Source organism: Macrosteles quadrilineatus, unplaced genomic scaffold (genome assembly GCF_028750875.1).
Source record: "Macrosteles quadrilineatus isolate MER2022 unplaced genomic scaffold, UCM_ALF_1.0 Scaffold_8__2_contigs__length_117827958, whole genome shotgun sequence".
Classification (NCBI taxonomy): Eukaryota; Metazoa; Arthropoda; class Insecta; order Hemiptera; family Cicadellidae; genus Macrosteles; species Macrosteles quadrilineatus.
Genome location: NW_026542601.1, coordinates 98,161,837 through 98,179,773, shown reverse-complemented (window position 1 = coordinate 98,179,773; position 17,937 = coordinate 98,161,837). Strand labels below are relative to the sequence as shown.

Genomic DNA, 17,937 nt, shown 5'->3' with positions numbered 1-17,937 from the left:
TGGTGGACATGGCTTGCAAGATGATCGCTGAAGACAAGAAATTACAACGGGGCTACCATGCAGTGGGGTTTGGCAAAGGTGGGTTGTATTTGAGAGCAGTAGCACAAAAATGCTCAGACCCTCCTATCTTTAATCTGATAACCCTAGGAACACAACACCAAGGAAAGTTTGGCAAAGCCGAAGATGACAAGTTCTTAGCGGACATAAATAATGAAGATATAAATAACCCTAATGAACTCTACAGGACAAACCTCATCAAACTTAAAAACCTAGTACTTTACCGATTTCAATTTGACTCACAGATTGATCCACCAGAATCTTCATGGTTTGGGTTTTACGGAAAGGATTATGAACTAAGATCAATGGTCGATTCGGAACTGTACAAAGAGGACAGAATAGGGCTGAAAACCTTGAATGAGGGTAATAGGATTCATACAATAGAAGGGATGGGTGTACATCTTCAGGTTTTAGACAACCTGTTCATGAAAAGCATAGTGAAACCGTATTTGACTGAGAACTACTGGGTGGACACTGACAAGAAGTCCTCATCGTAAAGAAGAAAATTCATTTGGAGTAAGCTTATAATTATATTGACACTATTATTGTCTCCAGACAAGCTATTAGTTTTTGGATTAAAAATGTATTTAAAAAATCATTATTTTTATGCTTTTTATTTTAAAAACAATAAGATTCAAAATTATGATTTAACTGCTAAAATTTTTTTATCACCAATTTTCTTAGAATGTATTTTTTACAAATGTCATTTAAAGTCCTTTAAATAAGCAATAAATAATCGTAGGTTGTTATTGATTTTTAATTCTTTCAAAATACTTTAGTTTTTATATTTTTATTTGAATTTAAACTTTTTAGTGATTTCTTTTTGTAAATCTTTATTCGCCACCATTATTAATAAGTTCTATAAAATCAATTATAGGATACTAGCAAAGTGCCTGTTCTTCGTACGGGGTTGGCGTATAACTATAAAATGCTTATTGTAGTTATACCTGTGCTTTGCGTTTGCAATGGGGAAGGATAAGGTTTGAGAATATTTGGTTCTTTATATTATGGTATGCTATAGTACACATCTAGCATAGCCATACTGTTCTACCACTGCACCTAAACAAAAGTAAAAAGGTAACTTATCAAACATTCGAACAATATCAAGAATTATTTATTAAATTAAAAACATTAAAATGACTGTAAACAATCCTACTTTTACAGTTCTCATTGTGTATCACAGTTTTTTGATGATGCTTACTTAACATTATATGAACACTGATTCTGTTCATATGATATCTAGTATAACCTAAAATACTCCCTCCGCAGCAAACCTGCATACAAAAATAATTTTTATTTCTGAATTGATTTTCCTATAAATCTATTTAAATGACATTAGGTTTAACGAGTAACTAGGTTTGCTGCTACAAAGAATCTAAAAAAAGTGTGTTTTTTAGTAAAATATTAAAAGCCTGTATACAAATTTAAAACGAATGGTGTGTTTGGCCTCTGGGCATACCAAAAATGAAAAAGTAAATTGGTCCCGGGCCTAGGTCTTACCGTGCCACACACGGTAATAACATTGACTATATGGTATAGCCAATGTAATGTTGGTCAATGGTAATAGCTACTCCCCTATAGGGAAATTCAATAAAATTAAGTTTTCATGTAGTTAAACATAAACTCGAAACATACTTCTAACTTATTCTGTAAAATAACTCCACATAGTTTATATAATAGCATTTACGGCACGTGTGGGATTCACTCACAAAACAATTAAGATGCCAAAAAACTAACCAAGTTTACAAAGTTTTGACTCCTGGAATAAACCACAAATTAAATATGCTATATCGTTACCTATGAATAAACGCTACATTAGTAGGGTTCACCATGACTTTGATAAATTTTGTTGCTATCTACCTTCAACATTTGACAAATAGAAGGCAGCAAAAGTATGTCACAAGTGTTACCAATTGGAGTGATTAATGGCAAACATCAAACCTATTTTCGTCATCAATTGACTAGGTATTTACATATAACCTTCATGATGGTTTAGTGATGGATTTACTTCAGCAACACTGCTGAAAAACACATACCGTGCTTGTAGAATTACAGCATTGCTGCTGCAGGATCAAGCATGCCCATATTTTTTTAGTTTTTTTATAATGGTATCCTGGGTAGGCTACATACTATTTCGTGGCTTATAAGTTTTATCTTTCAAGTTAATTATACAGATTGTCACAAACATTGCGTAGCGAGCTCTACAGAATCACATTATACAGTGCATACAATATTTATATACAATAAATAGTGGTCTCAGGGTAGTTCACGAATTTGGTGTTTTTTTATCACATTGAGTATACTGTACCTCATCATCTTATCATCTGCATAATGGCCTACCCCTGCATAATTAAACCCTTTAAAAAACATTCCCAGTTTGTGGTGGCACTGAAAAATCCTTAGTTTAAAAAAATAGTCTCTACTGGCCTGTTCAAGGGATTCTGTGTCTGATTCCTGATGCGTGTGCGTGTGAAATTTGTGTACGTATTTTTTTACAGTATTTACATTTTTTTAAATAATGAAAATACCTAAACATAATAAATAAACATAAGATTAAGTTATATCTTTGTAATTTGTCCTTTGTATATAGTTTGTCAAGTGAAGTGTAAGAAAGGGCTATGTGGCCCTAACATTGCCTGAAAAAATGAGGATTTATTAATTACATGATCTTATTTTCATTTCAATGTTTTAATTTTCCAAATGACCCTAACCCTATAAACTTAACTTCGTCTGTTTATTTTCCAAATAGTAATGTGAAATAAATTAACACTGTTACTACAGGGTGACTCAAAAGTAACTAGCAGTCTAGATTTTTAACCCTTTGAGATATTTGAAATCGGTTTGCTGCAACTTTCTTGGAGGGACAAGAATAATGATGGTTAACTGTTTAAACTTTTGCCCTTAGGTAGCGGTAGGGGTTAGGCTCAACATTTTCAAACAGGAACTTTGTTTTTTGAGAAAATTAAACAATTGACTAAATAAAACACATATCGGACCACAAATAACAAAATGACACTCTAATACAATTCAAACCCAATCAATCATGAGCCCTCTAGAGCCACCCGGCTAGAAAGTAACTTGCATCCTCCTTAGCTTATTAACAATTTGAGATATTGAAATCAGTTTGCAGAAACCTTCTTAGATACAAGGGGCTACACCTTTGATGGCTATTTGTAAAAATCTTACCCTAGGGTTAGGGGACAGGCTAGCTCACGCTTTTAAAATTAGAAGTATAGTCGGATTTCATAACCTTTTTTTAGGTCTTGACAAAACTACAAAAATAACTTAAAGAAATTAGAAATCATACCACTAATCACAAAATGGCAGCTAAAAACTACTTTTAATAACCAGCGTCATAACATTTTTAGCATCTATTTTGTTATTAGTGGTCTGATTTCAATTTTATTTAAGTCAATTGTTTATTTTCGTCAAGACCTGTACGCTGATGTGAAAGTCCACTATAATGTCCATTTGAAAATTGTTAGCTTGCACCTAACTCCACTAAGGGGAAAATTTTTAAAATTAACTATTATTATTATTTACAACTTTGTATTTCTGCTGCCTATCATTCTGTATAGACAGGTGCCTGCCACAAATCTCCATTGAATTAGTAGTGCTAGAAACATTTTTTGCAAAAAAGAAAACATAAAGAAAAATATAAAATTAGGCCAGTTACTTTTTGTGTATCAATTGGACCTCGCCGACAACTTTTGTAAACTTGGCGAGGCTAAGATGTTGTATTATCATACATAAATGTTTTTGAATTTTGAATCTTTTAAATTGGATTTTTTTTATTATGCCCTTCTATGGGTAAGATTTTAAATATATCCATCATAAAATTGTAGCCCCTCATATCTAAGAAGACCAACCGATTTCAAAAATGTCTCAAATCGATAAAAATTCAAAGTGGTTTGTAAGTTACTTTTCACTCACCCTGTATAACATATCAGCAGATAGATTATTTACTACACACCGGATATCCGCTGCAGTGTAGGACAATGTGTCACAGATGGTTGGACGGTATTGTTATAACCTTCCTTCCTGTGTTATATCATAGTGATTTACAACTGGTAAAATATACACGTTTCAGTATTTCACGATACATAAACAGATGTGTATTGAGAATTTTGTTATTATTTATTTTGATACCACTTCAACCTCTTATGAAATTAAATATATACCAACTTACAACTATGAACAGTGGTTAACTTACTCAGCAGTTCAGGGGCTACAAAATGGAATTAAGTTCAATTATCTTTACTATTATATAAAAATCTAATGGTGTCTGTCTGTATGTGTGTTACTAATAGGTGCAAAAACTACTGAACCAACTGGGCTTAAATTTTACAAAAATATAGTTACCATACCAAGGAACATTATAGGACTATTCACATTTCGATACTGACCGTAGACTTTGCCCCTTTGGCTTTAAAAGTTCTGAGGTGAACATTTTAAAAGTAAATATTGATTGGTCTCCATGGCTGCGATGAGAACACTAACAATGTTTGTTTACATTTGCTTTGACATTTAAATGTAAACAAGAAGAACTGCTAAACTGCATATTTCACCATTTCAGACAGCTGATACAAAGAAATTAAATATAATATTTTCCATAAGGTAGGTTTATCTAACCTTTTATCATGGATTATTTATTCTAAAACCATGTCAATGATTATAGAAAAAAATATTCTATAACCGTTGCTGTATCAACTCCGGCTCTGCTTTGGATTTTTTAAAGCGTCTAAGTTATGAAAATAATGTTATTGATACGTTTTCATGGAAACAGTATGAAAATTACAATGTATAGATGTTTTGTATGAATTTGGAGGCTTTTTTAAATAAATTTTAACTGCTTAACATGTGTTAGATTAACTTAACATATCTTGCACATCACATTGTTTTTTATATGTATATTTAGTTAAATTAAGTTATTGTGTTTTGCTAAACCTATGCTTAAATTAAACTAAAGAATAGCATCAATAACTAAATTGTACGTTGATTTTTGTTTTCTAAAGTCTGTTGTATATGTATAACTATATTTAATTATCAAATGGTAATACATAATACTCTTATTTTATCTTAACATAGCTTTCAGTTCACATTTACTTTATTATTTGTATTTTGTCACACCACTGATTAAATTAAACCAAGGAAAATATCATAAAACTAAGCAGTACACAGTGTTTTTTTTGTTTCTAAAATCGTTTAAATATCTGTTACTATGTTTACAAATGGTAAGTGTGAAAATGTAAAGGCAATGGATGATGGAACTGATTAAAAGAACTGGTTTGTACAAAAGGTGTATATTAAGTTGTATTAAGTTGAGGTGTATATTAAGTTGTTGTTTGTTGATATTTTTGTAGAGTAGAATCAGTAATGCAATGAAACATATTCTGTATTTGCTATTACATTTTTTAGTCCTTGATGCTTTGATAATCATAATAGTTTTGTCTGCTGTCTTTAATGCTAAATTATTTGTTTGAAATTTTTATAGTACGTATGGATATAGTTTCTTAAATATTTCAAAAGACTGTATTGATAAGGCACAGCAATATTTCTAAAGTTTATAACCGCTGACTTAGTTTTGCTAATGATTTATTGTGAGTGAAGAAACTGAAGATGGAAGGATTTGTGATTTAATATAATAAGAGTGAAAAAATAAATAAATTTAATAATTAGTATTTTTGCAACTTCAAAATTGAAATTTAAAATGTCAGTAATAAATTAAAATATATGTAACTAAGGGAGATGAAGGTAAATCATGTATGTCAAAGTTTTATTCGAAGATTTGGTCAGTTTTTCTCATATCAGCCTACACAAGATTTAAAATTAATCAAAACCAAAATGGTGGTATCCACTACTTACCAGATTTATAAGTCATAACTTAAACGATTATATTAAGGCTATAAAAGTTGAATTTTGTTTCTAAAAGCATTGGCGGATGTGTAACTATTATATACAACAGATGTAAAGATTAAAATGTTTCTATTTTGTGTCCTCTTCCCGTTGCAAAGCATGGGTACAACAGCTAGTATTTATTAAAGGAGGTATATGTTGTATGTTAAATAAAACATAAACGTCTAAACCAACGTTAGTCCAAGTTGATTACGTACAATCAAGCTCTACAATAAAATAGCTTGTGATCAAAGGGACAAACACAATGCACCTTCATATTACTCACTTCACTGTATTTCCCAAACTATTCCGGAGTCGAACCACTTTAGCCAAGATTGTCGGATGCTTCGATCTGATGACTTACAAAAAACGAGGAGGTTACTTATAAAGTTCCATACGAAAGAATTTATGAAAGTCTAACATTGATTCAATATATTTCCTAAGACATCAATAGTAAGGTTTGTACAACGCATACATAAAAATATCCTTCCTATTTGGTTTCGCGTTTATAGAAATTTTTGTTTTCTATAGACGTTGTTAACATTAGCCTATTTTGTTTAACACGATAAAATTATCGGTTAGCGTACTTCAAATGATGACAAATTTAAAGAACATAGTATTTTAAAGAAATTTGGAATTCCAATCAGCTCATGGGGGAGACAAAAGTGATGAACAGAGCAATAGTGATCAGCAATCCGGTAAACGTGAAACATCCTTTCTTACCTACGTAATTTCCATTGAATTTTAATGTTGACAGAAAAATCTATTGGTGACTAAATTTGACGTCATCTTATTGTATGGTAAAAAGTACTGTTGACGCATTGGTCTGCAAACTATAGAGATATATACATTGACTCAACCTTTTGGGGTATTTTTTTTTGTTTACGTGTGAATGCTGAGTTCATGTTGGTTAAATTTTGAATATTATACCAAGTTTAAAATGAATTGGTTACAGCAGTTGGGCAACATAATTACTTTTCCTGTGGAGATAAGTAATGGGACAACTCTGTGCAAGTATTGTATGGTGTTGCTCTGTTAGGTTCTTTGTCAATTCAATCAGCTGTACTTCATTCAACTGTGTTTTATGTAAGTAAACGGCCGAAACCACAATAAAACCACAATTAAATCCCACAATATTCAATTAAATCCCACAATATTCATTGAAGAAAACTTAATAGATCAATTAGAGAAAACAACTTTTTTGGGATTAGTTATTGATGAAAACCTAACGTGGAACGACAATGTAAATCTTGTAGTTAAAAAAACAACAAGTGGTTTATATGCTCTTCGGAAAATGGCAACCTCTTGCAATATTGAAACTTTAAAAACAATATATTTTGCCTTAATCTATTCACATGTGTCTTATGGTATCTGCATCTATGGGTCAACCTCTAAATTAAACATGGATAGAATATTACTACAACAGAAAAGGGCATTAACGGTAATTTTGAATCTAAAAAAAAAAAATCTGATGTAGTTAAAAATGATTTTTCCAAATTGAAAATATTTACAGTTTACAGCCTCTTTATTTTTGAAACAATAAAATTTGTAGTATCTAACAATAAACTAACATTTGGTAATACTGTCCATAGCTATAATACAAGACCCCATCGATTGGTTGAACATCATAAATTAGAGCTTTTTAAAAAAAAAATCACCTATAAAGGAAACAAATATTTTGATCTTTTGCCACAAAATATCAAAAAAGAAATAAATAATACAAACAGATTTTTAAATTTGGCAAAAGCATTTCTAATCCAATCAGCTTTCTTTTCTATCGGGGAGTTTTGTTCTTGACTCTTTTGATTTTGACTCTCTCTTAATAATTTAGAATACAATTTAACCTTATGTATTTTTTGAATAACCATCTCACTTAGTTTTAGTTCCCATGACTCTATTTGAGGGGTTGAGAGGCCAAGGGAGATAAGTGACTTTTTAAAAAATGTCATTGTATTTTTTTCAGAGTCATAACAAATAAAATAAAAATAAAAATAAATTCACTTATACCCCTTGGCTTCCAACTCTTAGGTGTTTAGTTTGGAGGCCATGGGATATAAATGAATTATTTGTTGAAATTCCACCCTTTTTTTTAACAAAACCCGTTACCATGACAACATTTTTTAAAAAGTCACATATCTCCCTTGGCCTCTCAACCCCTCATTTCATGTACCTATATGTTTGCATATTATGAAATAAAGATATTTTGATTGATTGATTGATTGATTGAAACTCTGGTCTTGTTACTATCTCGTTGACCTGTCGTTAGAAAGCATCATTAATTGATATCAAAATGGCAAATAATGGCAACTGGGTCTGGTTATGGTCTTCCTTGGAATAAAACCAGTGATATTCAAATTTGAAGGTGAACCCTATAACCTATAATTATTTAACTATAGTTCTACCACTAAAGTTATTATAGTACATACTTTAATAGTGGAATCCAATTGGAATCGTCGATCATTTGAATACCTTGAATGAAAAACAATAGTAGGAACATAGTCTTATGATGATTATTGTTCTTAATAAATTGTTTATTATAAATTTAATCTTACGCCCAAATTTAAAAAATCTCAAAATCATTATTTCAGTGGTTAAGTGCGTAATATTAAGATATTGGTTTTAATTTTTCACTAACGACAGTATGAATGTCATCCCTGAGTTATAGTACGTGTGTGTCGTGAAAGCGGTGCATGGAAAAAGTCAAGTGTTGTTAAGGAATATAAACAACACCGTTATGTTAATTGAATGGAGTTTCATTCGGTTTTAAGATTTATTTTTGTGCCTATGGCACGACATGATTTCCATATTCCATATTCCAAAATGTTCCTATATATTTAATTCATAAAACAACTATTTAAAGCTAAATAAGGTTACTTAAATGCAATTTTATTTTAGAAAAACTTGATTATGTAAACAAATATATTAATGCATCCCATACCTTCAGGTGCCCATTGACACTATATCCCTGGCACTTGGTCTTCAATCGCTGGAGGAACGTAGACTCATTGCTGACACGGTCCTGCTGCACAAGATTATCAACGGAAGAGTCGACTGTCCTGACATGCTCCGCCAAATCCATTTCAAGACTCCTTCCAACACAAGGTCGACTGATCTGTTTATCAAGCAACAGCACCGCACTAGCTACTCAGCAAACAGCACGATGGTTCGAGTCCAGGGAGCTGGCAACAAAGTGACAAGGCATGTCGACTTTTTTCAAGACAGCGTAACTACACTGAAAAAGAAGATCATCAGTCTCAGTCAGTCCTAACTAAAAATTGTTTTTCGTTGTACCATTCAAACTAATACTACTTGTCTGTTAAAAATTTCACTTTTGTCTTTGCATTTAACTTTAGGTTTGTCGTTGCTCTTTTATCAATTTAATTTTATATTAGTCAATTTAATTTAATTTATTTTTTAATCTATATATTTATCTTTCTCATTTGTTATTGTTGTTAGTTGGTTTGTTGTTATTGTTTCATATTTTTTATTTATTGTTGTTGTTTTAAATTATTTATTTATTAGTATACCTTTTGTTATTTTGTCAGTTTTTGTTTTGTTTGGCTAGGTTTGGCATTCTTACTGTTGTTTGTTATTAGATCATTATATATTGTTGATTTTATTTCTAATATATAAGCACAACATTTGTTATTATCAATTAAGTCATCCTGAGTTTAATGTTTTGTTTTGTATGCTGTAAAATGGAGATGTCCGTTGTAAATAAATAAAAAAATTAAACCATTTAATTTACCTTAGACTTCTTAGTACAAGAAAGGCCAAATTCTCCATTTCCATGTTGAGCCTTTTATTTTGTAAGCCAATCTAAGGGTTTCTTCGATTAAGCAAATTATGTAATGATTACACATTTGCATCTGATGTCAATCTACTGATTATTAATTAGTATACATATTATTTTACCTAAAATAATTAATTATTCAATTATCTTATTAATTTGCCTCTTAGAGTTATTAAAATATTTTTACAAGAAACATTAAACCTGGCAAGCACTGGTATCAAAAACCCATTAAGTGCTTCGCCAAGGAAACAAAGTCACAGACCATTAACACTGTCAACAATAGATGTATTACCAAGGGGCACTTAGCTTCTGACTTGATCAAACTAACTATAATACTAAGTCAATAAATTCTCTCGTCTAAAATAAACATGATATTAATTCCAGTCCAAAAAACATTGTTGACTTTTGTGATTTCGTTTGCAATTTTTTTATATACTAGCTGTACTGAATATTAAAATGAATATTTTAAATTGGTCCTAAGTTTTGAGACTTTTAAAATTACTAGACAAATATTGGTCATTTTTTATTAACATTCATATTTTACTCGACAATATAGATTTAATGCGATTTTGACGATATAACTGTTATTCGTATTAAACCGAGAAATAAAATAAATTGTATTCATGATGCTTTTAAAATAAATAATACTCATAATACTTGTAAAATAAATTGCCTATTTCTACATATCAATTCCTGGAAATTAAACTCTTTGACTAACGTCAAAGGGAATTTTAAAATATAAATATATTAGCTGATTTAAGTCGCCTATTTAGACAAACTTATTTAGACTTTTATTTATTAGACTTATTTAAACTTATTTAGACAAACAAAAGTAGTAATGTATCTGACATTATTTAATAATTAATAGACTGAAGCACGCAAATATTACATTATCTTTCGTAGTATTGTGAAATATAAGTCGTCTTTGAGTGCTTTATTTCCGGTTAGCCTCTATTGGTTCATTGACGGTGGTTTACCGTTTCCGGTTAGTCTTTGAAGCGCATTGACTATGGTTAGTAGCAATTTTTTGAGTTTATTTCATTATGCACGTTATTAAGAATCCCTGGAGGCTTGAGGCCATCTTGGATAGTTTAAAACAGCTGCTAAAGAGTTATTTATTGTTAAATTTTTTTCCAAACACCAAAGTGATTATAATATTAATATTTAGTATACTGTGGGTTTAGAAATTGTCTTTGTAGTTCTGTAATTGTTTTGTGAGTTAGAATGTCTAGGCTCCAAGGACTCTAAATGCAATATGAAAAGCAGTAGTTTGCAAATACAAGGTCGATAAATTAAATTTGTTTGGAATGGGATGACGGTACATTAAGTTTTGATCTAAACGTACACTCTATAATCATACCTAGAATGGGGTGGATAAATACCCTTAATTTATCTGTGGCCATTCTAAAGGGATGACAGACCTATTAGTGAATATTTTAAATCGATGATACAATCGAAAAAAATCAGTGTCATAAGTTTGTACAATAGTACATGCTGTACTTAAATTAAATATTTTTGTATTTGAGAAAGGATTTAATAGTCATCTCCATTGATTCAGGATAACTTAAACGCAAAAATTAATTGCTTACCTTTCTTTATAGCATAGCAATAAAAGAGGGTTTAGTTGTCTAGAATATAAAATAAGATATTTTAAGTGTACATAATCAATTGTATGACGCAGTTTTTGGTTAGATAACAATTTTAGGGATTGTGAAAACAAGAATAACTTGCCTTTGTAAATAAAGCTGTAGCAACTAACAATACCTTAAATCCAATCAATGTCCAAGCAGCCATGTTACAGCTAAACCTTAACCTTTGAAATGTCTGGATTACCTAATCCCAAATCAACCTTGTACCTACATGAGATTGAAGGGATTTTAAATAGTTTGAAATGCAAAATGTTTCAATCCGTCTATTTTTATAACAGGTCGACGTTTATTTATATTTTATAAACTATCGATATGTTATTTAGTGTGGTTTGGTTTAGATTTATGTGGATACTTATTAATACGTTATTAGATCATAGTGAAGTGGTATAGTTAATTTACAATGTCTCTATAAAGTGAATACAGTTTAATAATGAATGACAAAATATAGCTAATGGTTTCCTTATTACATCACATTCACATTGCATTACATTCGTTCACATTTGTATTACAATTATTGGTAATCTAGTATATAATGTTTTTCTTATATTATCCATCTACAGATTATCGTATTAATTACTCACAGTTGCTTTGGTGGATATTTAAAATCTGATAACGATTATTTTTATAATCTTAAGAGTGGTGTAAGATATAGTTATAATTCGTTTAAAAAAAAGACTTCAACTACCATGGACTATACCTGTTTTATTAGTATTAAAAAGGAGGTTCAGAACTTTAAGAATTGCAGTTATAATACCTATTATGTAATTACCAAGTTGTAACACGTAATATGTAAAAGCCACTTTTAGTTTTAAAAAGGTAATGCTTTTAACATTGTCTTTTCACAAACAGTTCTAAATGATATTTTCCAAACATTATTATATTCGATGTAATTAATTGTTCATTACATAGATTGAACATATAGTGTAAAATTTGTTAGATCATAATACCTTGACAACTCACACTAAATATTGGTCAAGTATTACAATGAGTTTCATCGAGTTAAGCTAAGTGGACTACCGTAACATATCCCTTGTTGACAGTGGTAATGGTCTGTGACTTTTGTTTCTTAGAGCTCCTAATGGCTTTATAAATGTTTGTTGTTTATGGCTATAACCATACCCTCTCCGGAAATTTTATGATGATAAGGTAGTACTGTGATGGTTGGAATAGATCAATAAATGAAGACAAATATTAAAGAATTTTTTTTTTGTAGAGCAATAAAATATCTGACAAAATGTAATTATGCTGAAGAGATTCTTGATTGGAGATTATTGAGTTATTATCCATGGATGCCCAGAAAAATGATATTCACTTGATAAACTTAAAAATCAAATACTACACGTTTCTTAAATTAACATATGGGCCCTATTTTGTAATTATGCTTATTTACGATTGGTTATTCTTTACATTGCCGTATGAATGAAAATTAAAATTAAAGTTTCAAAGTACGACAGTTGGATAAAAAGCACGATAACAAATTATAAATTTACCACTGTATAAGAAAAGGTTGTTTGCGATAAATCTATGATATTTTTTAGTAGGCTACATGGCTAAAAATTAAGCTAGCACACATTAAATAAACTAAATTAATTAAATTGTTTTAGAGGTATTTTTTTCTGTTGGTAAACCCTCCAATACTATACTAATCAGATCCAAAAGAAGTATAAAAGAGAATAAAAACACCAAAACATTATACACTTATTTAGTCTTACATAGGTTAGTAACCCCTCTATAGAGCAAGTAATGTCCCCATTATTTGCACATAAGTGTATTTCATGTCATGTAATTATTTGTTTATTATTGTTGTAATTCCAAAATTGCTTTGTACGATTGAATGTTGTAAAGTGATATAATTATTACAAGTTCATTCGGGAACAACACTAGAACAGTAAAACACACATTACTCAACGTTGTTTTATATCTCCAGTCACGATCATGTCCTTCGTCCGATTGTCTTCTTCTTTACGTGACTTGTCCTAAGTATAATCGGCAAGTAACCTCAGATTTTTTATATTTAGTTACTACTAAATTGAACTAAATATAATAATTTGATGTAAATTTAATATTTAAAAAAGTATCGACCCTAGAAGATCTTTACAGAATATTTGAGAACAAGATATCGTCGTTACCTATTTTTCTTACCAAATGCAGTAATTTGGAGAATCTAGGATTGAAATGAAATGAAATGAAATGAAATGAAAAATGTCTTTATTTAAGAGGCGAAGTTAGGACTTGCAAGTCTTCTCTACCACTTAACCTCTAAAACATAAATAAAAAAAAACTTATTCACTTATATAAGTAAATTTAAATAATCTAAAGTCATACATTAAATTTGTAAACATGAAAAAATAAGTTAAGTAATCCTAAAAAAAAATACCATTCACACAAGCCGCCAACAACCCCTCACACCAGCGCCAGAGACTCACTCAAGCCTGCTGCTCAATATAATAGATTTAATCTCTGCCCCAAACCTCGCACGGTTACCTATGGATTTGATATGGTCAGGAAAAGAATTCCACAATCAAATTGCAGATACCAAGAAGGATTTGTTAAAAACTGTTGACCGGTGAATTGGTGTAGATAAAAGGTGAGAGCCTCTACGAGTGGCACGGGTACTGATGTCAGAAATAAAATGGAAGTTTATTGATGATGTTTATTGAGGATTGATGACTTTACTTACTACATGAACAGTAAAATGCCTTTTATAAGGTTTCAGAGAATATACCTAAAAATATTCTTGAGAGTTCAAGGCTTTTGTTTGTTGTCCGGACGAAACGACTATCTCAAGACTTGAATTGTCTTTTATCTGGTCAGGAATAAGATTTACGTATATTCAAATTGTTGTGCAGTATTTTCATTGTGTATACTTTACTTCAACTCAGTCCTGTATTTTTTATATTTATACTCCTATTCCTACACAAAATGTAGGCCTACTTTCTTATTGTATGAGTTGCAGAATAATAACGTAACAATGAGGTCTTAATAAATAAGATTATAATGTAATCACAGTTAGAAAGTAAGATATATCGTCAGGCAAACCAATAGTACAGTACACAAAATAATATAAATGTTAGCTTTCTTAATAAATAGATTTATTTAATGTATAATACTAGAATTTGCCATTGTATTCGTCCTAAACAGTAAATATCAAAGGGTGGGTTTTCTTTATCACGAGAATAATTTATTGAGGCCATTTGTTGCTGGCAAGGTCTGAGATTTCTCTTGTAGACTTTAACGAGCAAACAAACTACAATTGCTTTATATACGAAAATCAAGCCATAATTTTTCAATTGAGCTAAAAAATATACAATCGTAAATCAAATAATATTTCAATGATTTGATGAGTACTGGTTTATTTTCTTCCCACTCCCAATTTATATTAGTTAAAACACGCGTTCCTAATTTATTATGTGTACGATAACAAATATTATATGAGGTTATTCAAACAATGCTGATTAATCGAATTAGAAAAGAGCTTGTTTCCGACGTATCATTTGCTTAATTGATCGGAAGAATAAATAAGATTTTTTAGGTTAAGATGCCAAGTCGCTCAATCTGGGTTGTAAGGCTGTCTAAATAAATTTCATTTTACTGACCTATATTCTGGCAATTTACAGTAACTGTACTGTACGTCTTTAGAGTTAAATTTTTCAATTACTTAAATATTGTTGATAAAACAACAATATCTAGCATTAACAATATTAACTCATTTACATGTACCATAATTTAAAAAACCTATGTATATCTCCTTTGCAATATTTATAGAGCTAGCTACAAATTTCAGTTTATATCCGTGTGACTTTCTTAAAACTTACCTCTCACTAACTAACGTAATACTTTTTATATAAGAAAAATATAAGTGTAATGTTTACATTACTACTAATACGAGTAGGAAATAATTTTAATGATGATATATTATTGAATTAGACCATTATTTATTTTTCCAAACCCTAGTTTGAACAAAAAGCGTTGATTCAGAAAGGCTTCTTGTCTGTAGAAGAAACATTTACAGATCTTCTTTGTTTTTTCCCTTCTGAATCCCGACTTTTGGTTTCCCCAGGTAGAGTTTAACGAGTTTGCTTATCATGCTTAGCTCTTAGAACACACGTGGGGTTATTCAGTTTTGGTCAACCAAGAACTAGTGGTGGTTGTACACTTTTGATGTTACTTACGATGTACTTACGATGTTTGATGTTACGTTTGATGTACACTTTTGATGCAAATTGAATGACCCTGTAGTATGTGTGAACCCAGGCGTAGAGTTACTAGTTGTATAGTAATGGTACTGCCCTCTGGGTAATGCAGTTGGTCGATCTATAGTATCACAGTAGGTAGAGTTACATACACAGATTTGGCCTTGTCCTGGATCTCCTGCTCGGGGAGAACATGGTACATCCTCCGCTACTGACTTGCCTACAAATATTAATACTGTACTGTAAGGTACCAAATTTTAAGGGGGGTAAAAACGTACTACGAATAAATGAACACCAGAACTTACCCGATTTTTAACCACAATAGCCTACTCCGAGGCCTATGTGTTGGCCATAGCTTGGGCTATGGGCCAAAGAACGTAGGCCTATTTTTATTCACAGTGAAGTACACAAACACATCCACAACTACATATTTATTCATAATATCACTTCGTTTCACATAATAAAGTTAAACCGGCCGATTTTACAAGTATCTAACACCGACGACGACATAACCCCAAACTGGTGTTTATTTGTTGACAGACGACAGACGAAACTAGACTAGCTCAACAAGTGAATTCGATCAGCTGTTATCTAGTAGTACTAAAGTTCGCCGCTTGAGCGCGTAAGCCTCAAGCGGACAGGAACGAAGGATTTTACTCCAAGACAGGATTATTCGTTCGTACGCCGTCTTCGAAGTAACTTCGTCGTTACATTCGCCCGTTGTCAACGCTTGCACGATCATCGATAATTTGTTTACCGAAGGTTAGCTATATTAGTTAATCACATTGCTACGATTTACGTTTAAATTTCCGTTTAACATTTGCATTCCCGTTTCCAAATTCGATTTTCAATAACTAAATTTAATAACATAAATTTCGCCGACTTGATTCTCGACCCGCCAGTTCCTGCTTGCCAGTGACTAGCGGTGATTATCGTTTGGTTTGATTTAAACCAATTAGTTTCAAAATTACGATTTCTACGAATGATTATTACGTACGTTTATTCTAATTAGTTCGCCGTTTTAATGCCCCGAGACTTGTCGTCTGCGTTCTAAACCCCGTCTTTGGCGGGCGAGAGAACCTAGTCTTGGGAGTAGGCTGATTTGAACAATCAAACAGTCACGAATATTAATATTAAACCTATTTTAAATCATCCCACGATAAATTATCCGTCCAATTATATTAATTAGGCCCCGACGACTCTGTAGGGATTGGGTTTTACATTATATTCGATTCTATATTATTTACCTAGGCCTTTAGCTAATTATTTTAAAGTTCATTACGAGTAATTGAATCATATTGGCTTAAGATTGAATACTCGTCGGCCCTACAGAGTCATTCAAAAAGTTAGGCAAAATTCTCCACAACACGTTAACGAAGGCTGGGAGGATATAACTCCAACTGAGCGTCTGCAGGATTTCCTGAGCGCTTCTGGAGCTCTGAGCCTTCGATAGAATTTTAATAAATTGATCAGTCAAAGCCGTGACAACTTCGTATCGACCCCTGGATTTTTCTCGGCTCCTTCTGAGCACTCCGGGGAAGAAATTTGAGTGTGGCCAGTTCTAGGGGTAGGCCTAGCCTGACTTGGTGAATACTAGTTTATTCCCCCCCTAGAATTTTGCGTCACATCTCTGGCGCCCGAACAGGGACTCGAAAACACGGTTTTGACTTCGACATTTAAACGAAATTACGAGATAAACTAAATCTACGACGACTTCGACTACTACGACGACCATTACTCGACCCGATACGTTATCTATTAGCCACGTAACGATAGACACGGTGGAAATTCAAACGTCGACGACTACAACTACGACGAAGTTTCCGAAATAATGCCTTCGACGATGGAGAGCCTACCGAGATCGCCGATAGACACCCCGCGCGTCGGTTGGATCCACACTTTGAGCGGACGGTAATAGCTGAGATGACGAAGTATCAGCTGGGAATTGGGAGTAGCGTCGCCGAGCTTCACAAACGCTTTTGCGAGTCTTTGAGAAACCCGTTGGGAAGCATCGGTCAGCCGATGAACCCGACGGTGATTACGATATCGTGGACTACCGCCTCTGCGGCCCATGATATCCGAATTCGACCTCAATTGCTGGAACCTCCAACGCACCAGGAGACGGCCAGCATGCGAGATATACTCGGACTCCCACCGAACGTTCTTCACCCGTTCGACGAACCCTCAAAGTGTTGGTAAAGCTGCCAGCCAACATCCCGTCGCCCTGGCAAGATATTCCGTCGCGCATCACGATCTCCGGTCCAACGACGGAACACGATCACCACGTAACGTTCGATAGACGCAACGATTTACCCGACGCCGTACGACCTCCGAGTGGAGCCGTTTGCTC

The 17,937-nt window shown here is 32.2% G+C and overlaps 1 protein-coding gene across 1 annotated transcript; it reads left to right on the top strand.

Moving 5' to 3' along the window:
• The first annotated feature begins 8 nt into the window (after positions 1-8).
• LOC129000596 (palmitoyl-protein thioesterase 1-like) lies at positions 9-554 on the top strand. Its single transcript, XM_054427557.1, has one exon. The coding sequence runs from the start codon at positions 9-11 to the stop codon at positions 552-554; it is 546 nt and encodes a 181-aa protein (XP_054283532.1).
• Positions 555-17,937: the final 17,383 nt, after the last annotated feature.